Below are 22,262 nucleotides of genomic sequence, written 5' to 3' on the forward strand. Positions count from 1 at the left end.
CCATTTTTCATCACGCTCCTGATTTTATTTTACATCTAGCTATAATTGACAGCTCATGACCACATCAAAAGCAGTTAAGTGCTTTCTGCTGAGACAAAGAGGATGTGAAAGCACTTAACTCCTCGATGTTTATAAACAGTATGGTTAGTTTCACAGCAGGCTACTTGAAATCTATTCACGCAGAAGAATCATAACATTCCTACACTGCGGAAGGAAGCCATTCAGTCCATCAAGCCTGCACCGACTTGCACCATGAAGAAAAATGACAATAATCAAACATCTGGCTGCCTGGAAGTTGTCAATTACAGGCTACTAAAAGCTATTTCTCTTTGAAGTGAAAGAAGCTTTGCAGATCGAAGGATCTGAGGGGATGTAAAGCCTTGTGATGTGGTTTTGGCTTTTTATTAAATTACAGCTGCTGCCTTCTAGACATCTGTCTGAGGCAGCAGGTCTAAGACACAGATGAGTGATTTTTTAAATATGTGTGCCTGGACTGCTTGTTAGCTTCCAGGCAGTGTGACTGATGGTGGTGGGGTTTTATGCTATGGGAAGGGGGTTCTCTGCTATGGGAGGTTCCTTGTTATGGGGGTTCTCTGATATGGGGCGTTCCCTGCTATGGGGTCTTCTGCTATGGAGGTTATCTGTTCCAGGGGGTTCTCTGGTATGGAGGTTCCCTGTTATTGTGGGTCTTTGGGGGGGTCTCTAATGGGGGACACTGGTGGGGGAGTCCTTGATGGAGTTCTCTGAAGGTGGTATCTGGTGGGGGTTTCTGATGGGGGCTCTGATGGGTGTTTCTATTGGGGGTCTCTGGTGCGGTTCTCTGATGGGGTCTTTGGTGGAGGGTCTTTGGTGGGGGTCTCTGATGGGGTGTCTGAGGGGTGGGCTGGGCAGGATTTGCATTGTGGGGAGGGAGGAAGGGCGCCCTCCGGTGGACTTTGGGGCCACCTACCTTAAAGACTTGTCACTATGGCCGACTGCAAGGTCCACTGCGTCAGGACCATGCTGGCAAATACTTATCCAAATCCACGCACATGCGAATCCTGGCCCAAAGCGTTGGAGAATCATGAAGGAATGGAGAGTCTGGTGTCCAGCCTGTTAATAGGATGTAAATAGGTCATTTTGACCCATTTGCTTGTTCCTGCTGTAACGGGGCATAAACCTCGATGCCGCCGCCAGCAGAGGACCTGAGCATTGGAAACGGACGCTGATCCAGTTTTTTCCCAACTCTGCATTCTCCACCACATTGGTAACTCTGCTACTGGCAGCAGCCAGTGGAGAATCCAGCCCCATATCCCTGCTTCCAGTCTGTTCAGCCTTTTTAGAAGTTTATACATTTAATCAAATCCCCTCGTCTAAATTCCAGTGAATATGGGCCCAGTCAACCCAATCTCTCCTCATACAAAAATCCTGCCATCTCAGGAATCGGCATGTTGAAGCCTCGCAGTCCTTTCTCAATGGTAAGCATGCCTTTTCTTAGATAAGGACATCAAAATTGCATGAGCAAAACGAGGCAGGTGAATAGTGGGAGAGGCTGAAAGCGAGAGCTACACCAGGCGCCAAACAGTTTGCGATGCAACCGTCACACTCCCGTAGGCAAAACCGAGATCTCGTTGTTTGGTGAGAAACCAATTATCACCACTTAAGGCCCAGTTCCATACACGTAACGGGAGCACCTCCATATCCAATGGCTTCCTGTCATTCATCGTCCTCCCCAGCCAACAGCCATTCTGGCGCCGATTAGTACTCCACCCTCGGCTTAGGAGGGACCCCCAGTTGAGAAAGGGGGGGAGGGAATCCGCCACAGAGGTGGGCCACCATGGGAGGGTGGGGGAGGTAGTGTGGGGGGGGGGGGGGGGCGAAACCTTGCATGGCACCACCATGCCAACCCCTGGATCACGTGTACCCATTCCAGGGGCAACCCTTGTCCCTGCCCGTTGGCCCAACTAACCACCCATAACCCCCACCGAGTGCCGAGGCCTCTGGCTGTGTGACGAAATGCTATTGCATCAGGGGAATTGGCAATCATGGTTAAGTGAGCACTTCACACAGCCATAGTGGATTCCTGTGGGTGGGCGGGCCATGTAGCATGTGGGAGTTATTGCCAAGCATTCCAATCAGACCACGATGCTTGAACACTGTGCCAGTATACTGCGGGAGCCAACACCACACACGCAGCAGCCAAGATCCGAACACCCAAGAGATGGGACTCAGCACCGCGGATGTGACCACGGCTGGAGGATGGGTAAGTGCCACGGGGAAGGGACCAGCGCCTAGTTCAGGTGATGTTATGAGCAGACGTCCTGGGTACAGGGTCTGGGGTCTGGTGAAGGGGACCAACTACGGCCGGGAATGTGTGGGCAGGGCATTCTGGGTGTGGGGGAGGGGGGGATCAATAGGGGAATGGAGGGTCCCATGGTGGGAGCCACCGCGGTTTGTCAGTCTAACACTTTCTCCCAATTCCTTACAGATCTTGAACGCTATGGATGGTATTTTGGAACCCGCAGAATGTGCCCAAATGGTGCTGCTGATAGGCCGGGCGACCAGACGCTGGAGACGGTGGTAGCAGCAGTGTTTGCAGATGCTCAATACAGCAGACCATGTGTCGGACCCCGCCCCACAAGCTGGGGACCCAGCCACCCCAGGCCAGGGAAGGACCCAGAGGAAGAGGCCCTCAATGACTCAGGGTGTACAGGCGTCATTGGTCGTTTGAATAGATGACAGACAGTGCATGTTGCAGGAGGCTCCGCCTCAACAAGCAGACAATGCAGCACCTGTGACATGTCCTCGCGGACTTGGCACCATGTAGAGGAGGAGGAAACCCGCTCCTGGTGGTCGTCAGGGTCGCTGCAGCCCTTCGCATCTAAGGATCCTTCCAGGGCTTGAACAGGGACCTGTGTGGCATCTCGCAGGCCACAGCCCATAGGTGCATCTGACAGGTCAAGGTTGCCCTGTTGCCTAGGCGGAAACTATCTAAACTTTGACATGGACCAGGCCCAACAGGATGCTGGGGTAGCAGGATTCTCCGCTGTCGTCAGAATGTCCCAGGTCCAAGGGCTGATATACTGCACGTATGTCGCCTTGCACTCACTGGGCCATCTGGGAGTGCCCTACATTAACAGGAAGGGGTTCCACTCCCTGAACATACAGCTCCTGCCTCCACCTTATGTTCATCAGCAGCTGTGTGGTATTCACCAGATTGTGCCCCAGAATCCTGACAAATGTTTCCCACCAAGGTGCATTTAATTGCGCTGGCGGAGGATGGCGATGCCAGCTGTGGCACATCGATTGTGTCTTCCTCGGAGGACTCCTCCGAGTTGTTCTCCTGGGAGGCTGGAGAGGGTGCCACCCAGCACAGGCCAGCACCGTCAGTTGGAGGACCTATGGGAAAATGGTCATGTGGTCAGTGGGATGGATGGGTCAGTCAGTAAGGTAATGACAACTCATGTTTGACAGGTCCTCTGGTGTTTCCTCACCTCTGCAGCTTCTGCCAACCTCTGCGTTGGTGATCACTCTGCCCTCGGCTACCCCTGTCACCTCCAGGGTCCGTTCCTTGAAGATGGTGCGGATTCTTCACCAACGCATCCACTATTGCCATGGCCACCACCTTTAGTTCCCTGGGATTTAGATTATACATAAATTGGCCACAATCTTTCAGTCATCTCTGGACTGAGGGGAGGTGCTCGAGGACTGGAGAATTTCAAATGTTAAGCCCTTGTTCAAAAAAGGTTGTAAGAATAGCCCCAGCAATTAAGGCCAGTCAGTTTAACATCAATAGTCGACAGGTTTTGAGAAACAATTATTCGGGATAGAATTAGTATTCACATGGAAAAAAAGGGTTGATTCGGAAGAGCCAGCATGAATTTCTGAAGGAAAAATCATGTTTAATGCTGGGGTTTTCTGAGGAGGTAACAGAAAGGATCGATGAGGGTAATGCTGTTGATGTGGTGTACATAGACTTTCAGAAGGCATTTGATACAATGCCACACACCAGACCTTTGAGAAAAGTTAGAGCACATGGAATTAAAGGGACAGTAGCAACATGAATAGAAAATTGGCTGAATAATAGGAATAACGGGCAATCAATATTTTTCAGGCTGGAGGAAGGTTTGTAGTGGTGTTCCCCAAGGGTCGGTATTGGGACCCATGCTTTTCCTTTTATAAATTAATAATATAGATCTTGCTGTGCGAAGGACAATTTCAAAGTTTGTGTACGATTTGAATGTCGGAAGCATTGTAAAGTGTGAGGAGTGAGGTATAGCATTTCAAACGGACATAGAAACATTTATGGAGTTGGCAATAGGGTAGCAGGTGGTTTTCAATGTAGAGAAGTGTGAGGTGATGCAGTTTGGTAGGAAGAACAATACAAACAATATAAAATAAAGGCTTAAATTCTTAAAGGGTTCAAGAGCAGAGAGATCTGGGTGCCTATGTGCATAGGTAATTGAAGCGGCAGGACAGGTGGGAAGAGCAGTTAATAAGGAATACGGCATCCTCAGAGTTTCAGACGTCTACAAGGAACTAATGGGAGCTGAGGATAAGCAGACCGAGGACCTGAAGCTTAAGTGGGAGGAGGAGCTCGGGGGGAGGGAGCTGGAGGACGGTATTTGGGCAGAAGCCCTGAGCAGAGTAAACACAACCGCAACATGCGCCAGGCTCAGGCCGATCCAGTTTAAGGTTGTGCACCGGGCCCACATGACGGTGCCCCAGATGAGCAGATTCTTCGGGCTGGAGGACAAGTGTGCTAGATGTGCCGGAGGGCCGGCTAACCATGTACACATGTTCTGGTCGTGCCCTAAACTCAGGGGGTATTGGCAGGGATTCACAGATGTCATGTCCCGGGTGTTGAAAACTGGGGTGGTAATGAGCCCGGAGGTGGCAATCTTTGGGGTTTCGGAGGACCCGGGAGTCCAGGAAGAGAGAGAGGTCGGCGTTTTGGCCTTTGCTTCCCTGGTAGCCCGGCGACGAATACTGTTAGCATGGAGGGACTCAAAGCCCCCGAGGGCTGAGGTATGGCTATCGGACATGGCGAGCTTTCTTGGCCTAGAGAAAGTCAAGTTCACATTGAGAGGTTCGTTACTAGGGTTCGCCCGAAGGTGGCAGCCATTTATTGACTTCTTCGCAGAGGAGTAAGTGTCAGCAGGGGGGGGGGGCAAAGGTAAAGTAGAGTAGAGAAGGGGGATATTGAGGCAGGTCCGTGCGTGAACAGAGCCGTGGTTTGCACTATGTTTAATTTGTAATTTGTGTCTTGACTTCTTTTTTTTGTACTGTACAATGTCACTTTTTCTATATGCCTAAAATACCTCAATTAAATTATTTGTTAAAAAAAAGAATACAGTATCCTGGACTTTATTAAGAGGGGTATACAGTACAAGAGCAAGGAGGCTAAACTTAATTTATACAAGACACTATTTTGACCTCAGCTGGAATATTGTGTGCAGTTCTGGGTGCTATACAATAGGAAGAATGTGAAGGCTTTGTAGAAGGTGCAGAGAGATTTACAAGAATTGGCCCAGGAATGAGAAACTTCAGTTATGAGGATAGATTAGAGAGGGTGCGACTGTTCTCCTTGGAGAGAAGAAGGCCCTGCCTGGAAATGTGGTGGAGGCAGGTGCAATCAAGGCATTCAAGAGAACATTGGATGATGACATGAGTAGAAACAATATACAGGCCTATGTCAAAAAGGCATGCTTATTTGGAGAGCTGGTGCAGACACAATGGGCCAAATGGCCTCCTTCTGAGCCGTAATGATTCTGTGATTCTCTGTTAGTCACATTTTTAGAAATGAAGTTTTCGGTGTGTTAAATCCTGCTGCTAATCACTTTGTTTCAAAAAACTGTAATATTTGACCACAAGTATGGAGTTTTCACCAGAGATTTCAACTGTATAAATACCTGAGCGTGAAACTTCACCGCCTTCCAAATGTTCTGCCAAAGCCGAGGCCTGCAGGGACCTTTGACGGGTGAGCAGCTTCTCTAACCCTCCTGAGAGTTGAAGCACATCTTCCCCAGCTTTAATATTATTAGCAAGTCCTGCTTCTTTCTTAGGTTCTACTGCATGAAAGTCCAACTTTTCTAAGTCCAATCTTTCTGAAGAGGCCAACCTGCTCTCCTGGGTACTGGGCGACGCGTCAGGCTTCTTGGATTGCTCAGATCCTTTTAGGCATTGTCCCTTCCCAGTTGCAGTTCCAACTTTGGCTTTGGTTCCCTGACACTTTATCAACATGCAAGTTTCCTTCAATTGGTTTTCTGGAGGCTGTTGATGCTTAGCAGTTCGATGAGTCACATTCAGCAGTTTACAAGGCACTGGAGCAGGCATTGCGGTATTTTGTCTGTATTCTGTGGCTCCCACTGAAACGGTTATTCCCAGAGTTTTCAAATTCTGATCCGGATGAGATTTCCCCTTGTGATTGACCGAACTGATTTTCATCCCAGTTGTCTCTTTGCTCTGCTCCCCTGCACCCGTTGACCACGTGTCACCTTTCGCCAATTGGCTTTCTTCGGGGTTAACACCACCTGTAGCATCTAAACCACCTTTGCCATTGTTTCCATTATCAAGTTTAACACCTTTTTCCAAGTCTAATTTCACCTGGTCACCATGGTCTTCATAAAAACTGATCTTGTTTTCTTTCCTCCCTGGTTTACTAGACAACTTCTCAGGAGAGCCTACTGGGTTGGCAGCTGATGGGAAACATTTTTTCCCATGTCTGCAGGCTTCTGAATGTCCACAGTTGCAATAACGAATAGTTTGGGCATAGTTATTAAGACCATTGGGATGGCTGACACAGGGATAGTCCTGCCCTTCTGAGGTCATGAAGCAGGAGATGCCTGGTTGAGCAGGGTTCCGGGACTGATTGCATTCTCCCTTCTCCAATTGCTCATATGAGAGCATCTCCTCCTTCTTCTCCATGCCCGATGTGCTCATGTGGCAGAACATCTCTGCCACAGACTCTGACCTCCTTCTGTTCACCATAAAAGATGTGCTGGAAGAGTTGATGGATGGAACCTTCTCTAAGTTGTGATGGTAGATATCATGGAATGAGGGCGGGTCTTCAGGAGGTGAGTGTAGTGCAAGTGGAGTTGAAGGATATGGGTGAGCACAAAGCCATTCAATTACATAAGATTTGGAGGAGGAAGATTCAATGTCAGACAACTGTGGAGAAGAAATGGATCCATCATCAACTGAAAATTCTTTTTCTTGTTGCCTTTTCTTGCACAATTTCTTTAACTTTCCTTTGGCCTTTCCGCTTTCTATTTCGGTCATTTCTCATTGGTCTCTGGCAGCCAAACCAATACCAGCCTTTTTTTTTAAATAAGAAGTGCTTCTTCGGTCAAGTGATTGCAGCTAAAAAAGAAACACATTTATTCAAGTGTTTTTACTGTTGAAAAAAAAATATTCCCAACAAAATATTCACCATAATTTCCAATTTCCTCTCGAAGTCACAACTAACCCACTTTTGGACATATGTCAGCTATTCCTTCAACAAGGCTGGACCAAAATTCTGGAACTTCCTCCCTAGCAATATTGTGGGAGCCGCTTCATCACACATACTATAATAGTTCAAGAAGGCAACACACCAGCACCTTTTCAAGGGTTATGAGGGTTGGACAATAAAGATCTACATTATGAACTTTACTTTTTTTTTCATCAGTAAACGGTTTGAGATTAGTGGGCCATGAAAGAAGGAAAATTGCAAAGCTCCTTCCATGTGAATGGATATTGAAATGCAGGCACTGTTTTGAGGGAAATCCTTAACTCCCTTTTCGATCAAAAATCTTTCTCAGCCTTGAATATATTCAATGACTGAGCATCCTTTGTTCTCTATGGAGAGAATTCCAAAGACTAATGACCCTCATCTGCTTCTTAAACTGTACCCCCTAATTCTAGATCCCCCATGTGTTTACGTTGTGTACCTTGTGTTTTACATTGTGTACCTTCTGTTGCCCTATTATGTATTTTCTTTTCTTTTTCTTTTCTTTTCATGTACTAAATTATCTTTTTGAGCTGCTCGCAGAGAAATACTTTTCACTGTACCTCGGTGCACGTGACAATAAACAAATCTAGAATGAGGGGAGACATCCTCCCACCATCTAGCCTGCCAAAGTCCACTCAAAATTTAATGTTTCAGTAAGATCATCTTTCATTCTCTTCAACTCCAGTGACCTTTCCTCATGAGATAATCCCTTCATCCGTGGAATCAGCCTGGTAAACCTTCTCTGAATTGGTTCAAATACAAGTAAATCCCTCCTTCAATGAGGCCAAAGTGTACAGAGTGTGTGTGATTCTCCCCCAAAAGTTTGAAGTTAATTTGTGGCCGGTTTTCAGGAAGTTTCCCGCCAGCGCCATTCAGCACTGGTCCATGCAAATGTGGACCAGGCGGAACAGCACCCGGGGGGATTCCGGGCCATCGGAGACCCCTGGGTGGTCAGGGTAAGTGCAGGGTGGTTGCCTGGCCCTCCCGGTTTAAAACCAGCTTCGGTGTGCGCCATTTGCTAATGCCCCTTGTGGCGTATTTCAGATTTGAATGCCTCGTGGGACTTGGGTGAATTTCGCAAGGCGCAAAGATTGTCGGGAAGGCCGCAAGAGGGCTTTCCCGGCATTCACCAGCCGCACAGCGCTCAAGGGAGAGCGCAACGCAGCGGGAGAATTGTGCCCAGTATCCTTAGTACAATTTCACCAGTACCCTATATAGTTGTCGCAAGACTTCCCTACATTTATACTCCCCCCCCACCTTGCAATAAAGGCCAACGTTCCATTTGCCTTCCTAATTACTTGCTGTATCTGCATGCTTAGCTCTTTTGTTTCATGTACAAAGATATCTGGTTGTCTTCTGTAGTGCAGTGTTCTGCAGTTTCTATTTCAATGATCGACTTTTCTATTCTTCCTTCCAAAGTGGACATCATCACATTTTCCCACATTTTAATTCATCTGCTATTTTTTGCCCACTCACTTAAGGGGCACTATATTCCGGCCTACTCACGCTCACACTCAAGCGTATCGAGGCTGGTGAAGAGCAGGAGAGACCAAAAACAGGAACCCCGCCAGGCGCCAAACAGATTGCGATGCAAAAGGCCTGCTCCCGTAGGCAAATTTGGAATCTCGCCGTAACATGGTGAGAATCCAATTATCACCACTTAAGCCCCACAGCTTACGGGACACAACCATGGCCGGAGGGTGGGTGAGTACCACGGGGAGAGGGGTTGCCTGGAGAGACAGGCAAAGGGTGCGGAGTCAGCCCGCATTGGGGAAGAAAGTGACAGAGGCATCAAAACATTTGTGCAAAGTGTTGTTTAATGTACTCTACAATATTCTATTTCCCATGGTGCCGCCCCCAAACCCTCCCCACCCCCGACCTAACTCCTCCCTCCTACCCCAGTGCCCCCAGTGATAACCAACGTGCCTGGCCCTCCTAGCTCTACCATTACATCTTGTTGTTTCCTCAGGATGCACATCAGAGCTGGAGGCAGTCAGCTGCTTACCTCATGCCTTGGCCTTCGATGCCCCTGGCGGGCGTCCTCTGAGGGCCTTGGGCTGGAGGGTCCCAGTGCACTTGTCGACGGCACATGCATAGCCGTGCCTCCCTGTCCCGTGTGCTGACCCTGAGACATGGCCTTATCAGGGGGGGGTGGAATTCGGGAGTGCTGGTGGTCACTGTCGCCGCCCCATGGGACACTCCCCCAGTGACCTGGCCTTGCTCTGCAGTGCTTCAGCCAAGCCCACCTGCGGCTGGGACAAGCTCCACAGCGCTCGGCCATTCCCATCTGAGAGCGGGACATGTCCCACAGAACCCCATTAAGGTCGGCCTCGTACTGGGTGACATCCCCCAGTGAGGCAGACATACTGCTGAGACCGTCTGCCATGGCCGTCACCGACTGCGCGACTCCTTGAACATCTTCACTCATGGTGCCAAAGTCGTCGTGCACCAGGTTCTCCATTGTTGCCACCACCTCATCCCAGGTAGCACTGACTGCCTTGTGGCGTACCCTCCGAGACCCTCTGGGGGAACAAGACATCCCTCCCGGCCTCCACTGTGTCCAGGAACCTCCCCAGGTCGGCATCCCCGAATCTTGGGATCTCCACGGCGCCATTGTTGCGAGCTGGCTGGGGTTCACTGAGCAACTGCAGCTTAAGTGCTGCTCCACCTTGTTAGTGGGGGCCTGGCAACACAGACCCGGCCTATCAGCTGGCGAGCCGGCATTATGGGCGGGAAGACTGTGAGGCCTCGTTAAGTGGACCAATTAACGTTGAATTACATTGCTGGCCTCACAGGGCCAAGCGCTGGGAAACCTACAGCAATTCCAGCTCAGTACAGCACTTGGAAATGGTTCCGGAGAATCATAGAATTTTTTTATCATAGAATTTACAGTGCAGAAGGAGGCCATTCGGCCCATCGAGTCTGCACCGGCTCTTGGAAAGAGCACCCTACCCAAGGTCAACACCTCCACCCTATCCCCATAACCCAGTAACCCCACCCAACACTAAGGGCAATTTTGGACACTAAGGGCAATTTAGAATGGCCAATCCACCTAACCTGCACATCTTTGGACTGTGGGAGGAAACCGGAGCACCCGGAGGAAACCCACGCACACATGGGGAGGACGTGCAGACTCCACACAGACAGTGACCCAAGCCAGAATCGAACCTGGGACCCTGGAGCTGTGAAGCAATTGTGCTATCCACAATGCTACCATGCTGCCCTATAAATTGCACCCAACATATCTACATCTCTTTACAGACACTTTACAGATTCCTCACAACTTGATTTCCTAATTATCTTTATATCATCAGAAAATTTGGCTGAAATAATGTCATCCTTCCTCTAAGTCATTAACATAGACCTTAAATAGTTGAGGCTCCAGCGTTGACCCCTGCAGCACTCCACTAGCTAGTTTGCCAATCTGAAAATAACCCATTTATCCCAACTGTTTCCTGTTAGTTAGCCACTCTCCATGCTAATATCACCATGGGCTCTTATCGTGTGATGTAACCTTTCATGTAGCAATTTATCAAAGGTCCTTTAAAAGTTCAAATACACTATATCTACGCTTTCCCCTTTATTCACCCTGCACCTCAGAGGAATACTTCCCCAGATTTTAAAGTTAGCAGTCGATGAACTTGCTCCAATACCTTTCACGAGTCAATGAAACATTATAATGAACCTTCATCTGCCACCATCGGTGGATGTAAAATATTTCATGGCACACTTAAAGAGCAGGGGCATTCTCAGTTATCCTGGCCTATTTATCCCTTAGCAACAGCACTAAAATAGAGAATCTGGTCATTCTTCGCACTGCTGATTGGTGAATATCTTTCTGTATAGACTTTAGCTGCTGCATTTGCTATGTTATAACAATAATTGCACTATATTAGCTGTGACGTGCTTCTGAACAGCCTGAGGTTGTGAAATACCAGGATAAATGCAAGATTCGACTTTCTTTCCAGTCAGACAGCCTGTGTCACTTACTGTCCAAGTTCACACATGAAGAATTGCCATGTCCAGAAAAAGACCCCTTTATCCCAACTCTCTGCCTTCTGCCAGTCAGCCAATCTTCTATCCATGCCAGGATCTTACCCTTAATACCATGGGCCCTTAACTTATTTAATAGTCTCCTTGCAGCACCTTGCAAAGGCCTTCTGCAAATCTAAATTAACCAATTCCACTGGTTCTCCTTTGTCTAAATTATTTATTACCTCCTCAAAGAACTCAAACAGATTTGTCAGACATGACCTCCTTTTCATAAAGCCATGCTGACTCAGTCCTATTTTACCATGCACTTCCAAGTACTCCGCAATCTCATCTTTAATAATGGACTCTAAAATCTTACCAATGACCGAAGTCAGACAAACTGGCCCAGAATTTCCTGCCTCCTGCCTCCCTCCCTTCTTAAGCAGGGGTGTTACATTAGCCACTTTCCAGTCCTCTGGGACCCTTCCTGCCCTCCGGTGATTCCTGAAAGATCACCACCAATGCCTCCACAATCTCCTCAGCTATCTCTTTTAGGATCCTGGGGTGTAGTCCATCCGGTCCAGGTGGTTTATCCACCTTCAGACCTTTCAGTTTCCCCAGAACCTTCTCCTAAGTGATGGCGACTACACTCATCTCTGCCCCTCGATTCTCCTGGAACTCTGGCATCCCACTGGTGTCTTCCACCATGAAAACTGATGCAAAATAACTATTCAGTTCCTCTGCCATTTCTTTGTTTCCTATTATTACTATTTCTCCAACCTCATTTTCCAGAGGTCCAATGTCTATTTTTGCCTCTCTCTTACCTTTTATATATTGGAAAAAACTCTTCTACTTTCTTTTATATTACTAGCTAGCTTACACTTATATTTCATCTTCTTCCCCCTTATTGCTTTTTTAGTTGTCCTCTGCTTCCTTTTAAAGGCTTCCCAAGCCTCTGGCTTCCTACTAACCTCGCCACTTTGTATCCTTTCTCTTTAGCTTTTATGCTGTCCTTGACTTCCCTCAAAGCCACGAATGCCTCGTCTTCCCCTTAGCATGTTTCTTCCTCCCTGGAATAAATTTCTCTTGTGCTTCCCGAATAACCCCAAAAACACCTGCTATCGCTGTTCCACTATCTTTCTTTGTAGTTACCTTCATTTAATTGTAATACCGTTACATCTGATTGCTGTTTCTCTCTCTCAAACTTCAGGGTAAATTCTATCATATTGTGGTCAACATCACCAAAATTTCCATCACGTTAATTTCACGAATCAAGTCTGCCTCATTCCACATCACCAAATCTAGAATTGCCTGTTCCCTCATAGGCTGTTACAAGCTGCTACAAAAATACATCTCTTAGACATTCCACAAATTCATTTTCTTGGGATCAACTACCAAGCTGATTTTCCTAGTCCACCTGCATATTGAAGTTCCCCCATGATTGTTGTACTATTGCCTTTTTTATAAGCCTTTTCTATCTCCTGATTTATTTTCTGCCCCACATCCTGCCTATAGCTGGGGGTTTGTACGCAACTCCCATCGTGGTCTTTTTACCTTGCGATTCCTCAACTCTATCCACACAGATTCTATGCATTCTAATCCTATATCTATTCTTTCTATCTTCATTCCTTACTAACAATGCAACCCCACCCTTTGCCCTTCTGCTTGTCCCTTTCAATAGAACACATATCCTTGGATATTTAGATCCCATCCTTGAACCCCTTGCAGCCACGTCTTTGTGATGCCCGCAAGATGGTACCGCCCAATTTCAATGTGCGCAACAAGCTCAATTGCCTTGGGCGGACCCCCCCCCGGGGGGTCGGAGAATCGCCCGGGGCCGGCGTCAATCCTGCCCCTGCTGTGGCCTGAATTCTCCGCCACTTGGGAATCGGCGGGGGCGGGAATCGCACCGTGCCAGTCAGCGGGCCCCCTGCAGCGATTCTCCGGCCCGAAGTCCTGCCGCTGACAACCGGGGTCCTGGGGGGGGGGGCGATCTGGCCCTGGGGGTGCCCCCACGGTGGCCTTGCCCACGATCGGGGCCCACCGATCGGCGGGCGGGCCTGTGCCGTGCGGGCACGTCGGAATCGAGACGGGACGTGTCCGGTAAATTATGTGTGAGGCCTCTTCAGGGATTCCCAACAGTCATTATGCCCCATGAGATCTAACAGGATCTCACGAGTCATTGTGATCTGGATGGGCAGGATCCAAACTTGCATGGATAAGGGAGCTTAACTGCTCATTTAACTATGTCTATCCCAGATCTAACCAGCCCCTAGGATTTACCAGCCTCGCTTGGAGACCCCTGCTGAGTGCCATTTAGCACTGGTCTCCATAAACGAGGACCAGGAAGACCGGCACTTTTGGGGTGAGAGGGGAGTCTCCCAGGGAACTCAGGTGCCAATGCCAGTCAAATTCACCCAAAACAGGACTTTTCGTTTGTTAGATATAGCCCATTGTCAGAGCTATCACCCTTTGGATGAAATGTTAAGCATTCAGTGGAAGACCTCAGATGTCCAATCATGTCCTCCGTTGGTAACAGATTAAATTGATGGCTAGAACGGCACCGCGGTGCTGTGCGCTGCTCTGCTGCCAAAAACCGGACCACCACAGCCGCGCATGCACGCCACTGGTCCACGCATGCGCGCCACAGCCGGCACGGGTCTGCACATGCGCGCCACGGCCGTCTCCCCGCCGGACCACGGGCAACATTGTGGAGCCCTACAGTGGCCCAGCGCGGAGGAGAATAGGCCCCTCACCCTCGGAATTAGCGCGCACGCCGATCGGTTGCCCCTGATCGTGGGCCTGGCCACCCTGGAGGCCCTCCCCTGAAGCTGGCTCCCCTCAACCAGGACTGCCCCTGCAGCTAGAAAGCCTAAGTCCCGCTGGGTAGGACCATACGCAAGCGACGCCGGCGGGACTCAGCGGAACTCAGTGGGCACTCGGCCCGCCGTGCACGCAGAATCGCCGCTGGGGCCGCTTTCAACGGCTCCTGACTGGCGCATCGGCGACCATACCGATGCGATTGACGGTGATTCTCCGGTCACCGGAGAATCGGCAGCCCGGCGTCGGAGCAGCGTGGCGAGTGTCGCGCGCCATCCAGGCGATTCTCCGACCCGGCGGGGGGGTCGGAGAATCCCAGCCCATGCCTCTGAATTGCAGCATTTCCTCAATACTGACCCTCCAAGAGTGCTGCACTCTCTCTGTGTTGTACCTCCGTCAGTGCAATGTTCCCTTAGTCCTGTACTAGTTAAAACCTGCTATGTTACTGACCTATGGACATAATGTTGCCTCTCAGTCAATGGTCACTCAGGTGCTTGTTCAGAGATATTTGGCATTCTCACACAAGCAGACATTTTTATTTTGACTAAAACTCCTTTTTGTGTGACAGCATGAATAGAAGCAGTGGATTGTGGGTAGGATGGGTGATGTCATGGGAATGTCACTTTGTGAGGTCACATGGGAGGGATCTATAAAATGGGGCTTCCAGAGCAGCCATTATGTTAGTATTCAGTTCAAATTAGCAATTGTTGCGCTATCTCTTTGTAACCTATAGAGAGGTGATGGCATGGTGGAATTGTCGCTGAACTAGTAAATCATAAATCCCAAGTAATGATCTGGGGACCCAAGTGCAAATTCTGCCACTACAGAAGTTGAAATTTGAATTCAATAAAAACCTGGAATTAAAAGCCCAAATGATTGTTATAAAACCCCATCTGGTTCATGTTCTTTTGGGAAGGAAATTTATTGTCCTTACCTGGTGCGGCCTACATGTGACTCCAGACCCATCGCAATATGGTTAACTCTTAAAAGGCCTCACAACCCACTCAATTGTATTCAACTGCCCATTAGGGCAATTAGGGATAGGCACAGCTGATTTTCCAGGAATAAATTAAAAACCCTCCAAAACATCACCTCATCTCATTCGTAGAAATACCTAACTCCTCTTTTATCCTGCCCTTGCATGAAAAAGGTAGGTCTGCTTGGGATGAGCTTAAAATCGCACGCGCAATGTTAGATCCTGGCAGTTGGTGTTTTCATCCCATTAAATACCGCTATTATTGTCGGCGGGCACGCTGCCAATCGACAGACGCTGACCAAAATATTGCCAGAGTGGGCGATGACATGCGACTGATCACTCATCTGGGTGGGCGCGGGTGGTCAATGTGAAATTCTACTCTAAGTTCCTGGTCCAAGTAAGTTTCTGGCCCAAATCTGAATTTAGAAATTTAAACCTAATTTATCAGTAATTTTTAATTAAATGTGACATGTCATCAAATCTAGAATCCCTCTCTCACTCACCAAACTACCAGCTGCTCACTCTGTAATGTTGCACTAGGTCAAGAAATTGTTCACGAAAAGGTGGTGGTGGCTGGTAACGCCCCACCCACCTGCCACACCCACCCCAACACGGATGTTGATGGTGGAGATTCAGCAATGAAAAGAGATGGTTAACTGTCTTATCTTTAAAATGGCCATTGCCTGGAAGATGGTCATTGCGCGGCACAAATGTTATTTGTTGCTTATCAATCGAAGCCCAAATGTTATACAGACCTTGCTGCATCTGGGCACAGAGTGCTTCTTTATCGAGGAAGTTATGAATAATACTGAAAAGTGTTCTGTCATCTATGCTTGTAGATGATGGTATGACAGTAAGTTTGAATTTTCCTGTGCTTGAAGCTGATAGCTCGAAGGTGAGTTAGAGCATTTCAAGCCTGTGAAGTTCATGCCAGATAGCATGGCAATAAATTTAAGTCCTTCTGCTTGCTTACTAATATCTTGTATGATGACACAATGGCACAGTGGTTAGCACTGCTGCCTCTCAGCACCAGGGACCTGAGTATGATTCGGACTTGGGTGACTGAGTGGAGCTTGTACTTTCTCCCCGTGTCTGCATGGGTTTCCTCCGGTTGATCCGGTTTCCTCCCACAGTCCAAAGATGTGCAGGTTAGGTGGATTGGCCGTGATAAATTGTGGCTCATGACAGAGGGAGGTGGCCAGAACGTTGGACACTATTTTAATTGGCACGGGTGCAGGGCACAAATCTGTATTTATGTCACAGTAAAAGCCTGTTCACAATGTTGCAACCTGACTCGGTGCTCTGTCAGGGTGTGAGGGGTGGGCTGGTCTGGGCTGGCCAGAGAGGGGGTGCGGGTGGGGAAGTGGGGGGAGGGGAATGGCTAGACATTGTGAGTGGCCTGGGCTCCTCACACTCCTCCACTCCACTGCGAACGTCCCACCACCACCACCCCAGGAATCCGATGGCACCGTGTGATGGATTGGCCAGCTCGCATGCAGGGATCACACAGGTGGAGTCAGACGTTGTCAAACGATGTGGAGCACCAGGGCACATTGCAGAGCGGGTTGTCATCATCTCCATCCCATGGACCAGACCAATGATACTGCCAACCCAGACACGCACCCTGTCGTGCGGCAGATATGTATCACGGAAGGGGCTGCAGGCGAGGGGGTGGTCGGGGGTGTGTGTGTGGTGGTGGGATGCTGTGTCCATGCCCCTGGACAATTTCTCCCCGCCCCCCCAGTCAGTGTAACCTGGAGGCAATCAGAGCATCCTGTGCATTGTCCCTGGCGCACACGTCGTGCGACCTCCCTTACCTGCCTGCACCCCATGTCCTGCCCACACACCCCCACCCCACCCCACCCCCCCCCCCACCCCCCTCCCCCCCCCTGCCCTCCCCCGCCCTCCCCCATATCCTCCTTGTCGGAGAAGGTCAGGGCTTCATCCTCCTCCTCTAGCATGTCACCCCTCTGCTGGGCGACGTTGTGGAGGACGCAGCAGGCCGCCACAATGCGGGCAACCCTCTCAGAAACATACTGAAGAGCCCCTCCAGGGCGGTCCAGGCACCAGAACGGCATATTCAGGAGGCGGAAGCACCGCTCGGTCATGATCCTGGTTGCTGCTTGGGCGACATTATAGCAGGATCGGCATTGGTCTGTGGCCTCCGGATATGCGTTATCAGCCATGACCGTAACGAATAACCCGTCACCCAGGAGCCCCCCCAACTGTAGGGGATAGGTACAGCACAAACATGTCAGGAATCGTCAAGTGTGCCAGGATGAATGCGTTGTGCACTCTGCCCAGGTTCCGCCCCATATTAGCTGCACATGCATCAAGTGGAACTCCTCTCGGTTAGGTCAGAGCGGACTGCCATCTGCAGGTGCCTGTAGGGAGCCATGCATCCCGTCGATCACCCACTGGACCTGGGGCATGTCGGTGATAGCGGAGCATCCTGGTGGGCCCGGTCCACATTTAAATTGATGTATTGTGCCGATTCGGCATATAGGGCCTCGGTGATGGCGTGGATGTCCCTGTGTACCAAGTTCCAGTTAGGTCCCCACTCGGCACCTAGAAAGACCCCATGGCGTAAATGTTCAGAGCGACAATCACATTGATGGCCACTGGAGCAAATGTCCTCCTCCATTTCCCCGTGGTGCCAGGTGCATCATGATCTGGCAGATATGTTGCACTGTCTCTCTGCTCAGCCAGAGTTTTCGTCGGCATTCCTGGTCTGGCGGGTCCTTGAACGACAGGCGCTTCGAGTACACACGAGGTCTCACCTGGCGCCTCCTTTGCAACTCCTCCTCCACCTGCTGGGCAGTCAGCTCAATCATGGGTAGCGGCCCCCTGATCCTCTGGGGTACGCTCTGCTGCTGCAGTTTCGTCCTTGTCAAGCAGCGCCAGCTCATTCAGCCGCAGGGCATCTCCGAGGTCTGTGGCGACTAATAGGAAGGCCACCATTGCTGGGTGAATTCCAATATCCATTGTCTTCAGGGGGTGAAAAGCTGACATGTTAGCACGGTGCATACTCCGTGCCCAACCAGGTCCAATGGGCTACATGTCAGCACCGTGGGGGCCTCTGGTTCTGGTGCCCGTTCCATATACGAGGCGTACCATCGGCTGGCAATCCGCAGCCCTTGTCCGGTGTCCCCATTGGGGCTTCAATGGCCGTTGCCTTGAGCGGGCCGCGTGATGCCTCGCGGCGGTTGGTGGCCAGGTGGGAGGGTGTGGTATGGCGGAGGGTAATTTGGAAGGGGGGGGGGGGGGGGGGGGGGGGGAGAACCCATATAGCGGAGTTACTCTGCAGAACCAGGAGCCAAAGTTTGTGGTCAGTGGGGTCATCTGCCTTGCAGATCGCAGCAATGGTGGTCCTTGCCTGGACACCGTAGAAGGTCACCATGCCCACTAAGCCTGTTCCCCCATCGTCCACCCACCCCCACACCCGAGCTAGCCCGGCGAGTGTCAGGACCAGCAGCCTACAGTCGGGCCTCTCTGTGTCCTACGTCTTCTCTCTCCTTCATCAGCCACGACTCCGGTTTCACTATTTGTAAAACACAAGTGAACCATGCGACCCAGAACTCGGCCCACCGGAGGTAGAGAATTGTGAAGGCCTTGGACAATACCGGGGGCGGTATTCTACCCTACCCGGTGGGGCGGGGGGTCCCGGCGTACCTTTAGGGGCTAGGTCCACGCCAGAGGGGTTGGCGCCCCGCCGATCGGCACGAGCGGCCTTTGGCTACCCGCCGGCCGCCGTGAACGGCCTTTCCGCCCCGCCAGCAGGCACGAACGGCTGGCCAAAAGGCCTTCGCCGGCCGGCGTGAGGCCGCACATGCACCAGAGCGTTAGCGGTCGCTGACGTCATCCTGGCGCCTGCGTGGTAGGGGGGGTCTCTTCCGCCTCCGCCATGGCACTGGCCTGCCCACCGGTCGGTGGGCCCTGATCGCGGGCCAGGCCACTGTGGGGGCACCCCCCGGGGTCCGATCGCCTTGCGCCCCCCCCGGACCCTGGGGCCCGCTCGCGCCGTCTGCTCCCGCCGGCACCAGAGGTGCTCCAATTCCCGCCGGCGGGAGAGGCCTGTCAGCAGCGGGACTTCGGCCCATCACGGGCTGGAGAATCGACGCAGGGAGCCCGCCGACCGGCGCGGCGGGATTCCCGCCCCCGCCGATTCCCGGGTGGCGGAGAATTCCGGCCACGGCGGGGGCGGGATCTACGCAGGCCCCGGGCGATTCTCCAACCCTGCGGGGGGGGGGTCGGAGGATACCGCCCCGGGTCAGGCCCGCTAATGATACGCAAACAGTGTTCACCATCCAATCATTCCAGAACACATTCCACGTCAAATTGGCGCCTGCTGCGATTTCGGCGTGGGAACCAATTCTCCGCCCAATCATGTTTCCCGATTCCGGCGTCAGCCAATGGAGAATCCTACCCATTGGGTGCGAGCAGAGCTCCACCCTGAAGCCAAGAGCCCCTCGTGACCAATAAATTGTGTCAATGGTAAATTTAGTAGCACTTGCTGTTACGGTTTATATAAAATGTTCAGCAGCTTCTGACAAAACCCTGTGAATTGTGAATTTTTAAAATTGCTGCATTTATATCACCGGCCTCACAAAAATGGCAATTTGCCCTCAACCTCCTCTTGAGTTTCAAGACTTTCAAGAAATTGTCAGTAATACCTGCTGCCAAAAATTTGGGTTGGCACTTCATCATAAACACCTTTTCTAATGTCAGGGGCAAGGATTCTCCAAGATCCCGGCCAAGTGTTGACGCCAGTGTAAACACTGAAGTGGCGTATGCCGGCGCCAACGGGCATCCTGGCCCAGCAATTCACTGCTCTTTAGGGGGTTAGCGCACTGCTCTGGTGCCGAAAGGCGGCCTGCACGACCGGCGCGGGTCGGCGCATGCATGCGACAGCTGTCTCCGAGCTGGCACAGGCGCGTGTTTGCCGCCTCCGCGCCAGCACGGCGCAACATGTCGGGGACCTTACAGCGGACCGCGCGGAAGGAGATAGGCCCCCCTCCAGATCGCCGCTGCCCACCGATTGGACGCCCTCGCACGTGAGCCTGGACTCTGTGGAGCGGTCGGCGGAGAATCGCGTCCCGGCGTCAGAGTGGCGTGGTGGGAATTTCCCGCGCCCTCGCCGATTCTCCGACCCGCGCAGGCTCAGAGAATCCCGCCAAAGATATATGTTATGACATCTCATTCCTGAAGGTAGTAAATTCATCGTAGACAATTAGGTTTAATATATTTCCGCTCTGCATCACTTTTTTTCTCTTTAATCCAATCTTTCTTTCCCTATCTTTATTTTTTCTATATCTGATTTGACTCTGCTTTGCCTGTTCATTCACCCTGTTTCTTTCTCCGTTCTTCCTCTTCTGTTTCACAAATCTTTAATTTAATTGAGTAAAGAGACAGACTATTGATCACCAAGGCCCAATGTTGCTCTCACTATGGCATTATCCAATTGCAGCATATTGCAGTGCAAATACTTTTGAGCTGAAAGTTAAGGAGAAATTTCACCTAAATCACAGGATTACTTCTTCAGCGAATGCCAGAGCATTGTAAAGAGCACTGAGAGTGGTGTTTTTCCTTCCTCACTGTACAATTACGTATACAAATCATTTACATATCACAGCCATGCAAGGAAGTTGTAGGTAAATGCATATGCAAACCTATAGTGTTGAATATAGTAGGCAATCCTTGAACTATTGCAGCAAACAAAAGCAATTTGCCTTCAGTGCAAGAATGGCTGGGTACATTACACGCACACCCACACAGACTCACATGCACACACACACACAAACATCTCTTCCTCCCCAAGTCAATTGTCAGCTTGACTCAGTCATTTAAGAGTAAATTACAAGAATATAAGAGCAGAGGTAGTCTATTTAGCCCCTCAATTCTTTACCCAATTCAAAGTGAACACTTCAGACCACCAGGGCACACAGCCAATAGCATCAAGGGAGCACTGACAGGCAGTGGCTAGCATAGTGATAATCTTTATTATTGTCACAAGTAGGCTGACATTAACACTGCAATAACGTTACTGTGAAAATCCCCTAGTCGCCATACTCTGACGCCTGTTCGGGTACACAGAGGGAGAATTCAGAATGTCCAATTCACCCAACAAGCATGTCTTTCGAGACTTGTGGGAGGAAACTGGAGCACCCGGAAGAAACCCACGCACACACGGAGAGAAAGTGTAGACTCTGCAGATGCCAGGGACCCGGGAATCGAACGCGAGTTCCTGGAGCTGTGAAGCAACAATGCTAACCACTGTGCTACTGTGCTGCCCAAGCTCACCTCTCAGTTGACTATCACAGGCCCATTTCCAAAAACAAATAAAATAGAACCGGGGGCTGGATCTTCTGCCGCTCGCCACCGCTAGTGGAGTTTCCAATGCAGCAGAGACAAGCCACTATATTGAACAGCTGTGCAACATTTTACAGCAAATAAAATCACGGGGGAGGATAAACAAAAGGTTATTCTATTAATGGTTGGTGGGCCCCAGACCTACAACCTTGGGCGAAATTCTCCGACCCCAAGCAGTGTCGGAGAATCGGCCGGCAGCGGCATTAATCCCGCTGCCGCAGGGTTTTATATTCTCTGACCGGCCAAAAACCGGCGTTGTGCAAATCCCGCCGGCAGCCTCTGAAAACTGCTGGCGCCGGCGGGATGTCATTATATTTTTGTTTCAACAAATCTCCAAATCTCCGGCCCGGATGGGCCGAAGTCCCGCCGACTGTGGCCACGGGTCACGTCGGCGAAAAACAGAGTACCTTTAAAACAGCGTCAACCATTAATGATGGTTGACGCCGTTCAGTGTCCGAGTGCGGGGGGGGCGAGTGCGGGGGGGGGGGGGGGGGGGGGGGGGGGGGGGGGGGGGGGGGGGGGGGGGGGGGCGGGGGGGGGGGGGGCGAGTGGGGGGGGGGGGGCGAGTGCAGGGGTGAGGGGGCGAGTGCGGGGGGGGGCGAGTGCGGGGGGGCGAGTGGCGGGGGGGTGGGGCGAGTGCGGGGGGGCGAGTGC

The 22,262-nt window shown here is 50.8% G+C and overlaps 1 protein-coding gene across 6 annotated transcripts in view; it reads right to left on the reverse strand.

Annotated features, from left to right (window-relative positions):
• Window positions 1-22,262, reverse strand: part of LOC119979694 — a 253,384-nt gene that overhangs the window by 153,654 nt on the left and 77,468 nt on the right. For 5 of the 6 annotated variants that reach the window (XM_038822283.1, XM_038822274.1, XM_038822266.1 and 2 more), the window contains one exon: window positions 5,892-7,341. In XM_038822283.1, coding sequence (XP_038678211.1) covers window positions 5,892-7,260 — 1,369 coding nt within the window. In that variant the 5' untranslated portion in view covers window positions 7,261-7,341. Of the gene's footprint in view, window positions 1-5,891; window positions 7,342-14,713; window positions 14,815-22,262 lie in introns of those variants that run through there. The other variant, XM_038822248.1, reaches the window with a different exon arrangement.

The sequence above is a fragment of the Scyliorhinus canicula genome, chromosome 2, assembly GCF_902713615.1.
Source record: "Scyliorhinus canicula chromosome 2, sScyCan1.1, whole genome shotgun sequence".
NCBI lineage: Eukaryota > Metazoa > Chordata > Chondrichthyes > Carcharhiniformes > Scyliorhinidae > Scyliorhinus > Scyliorhinus canicula.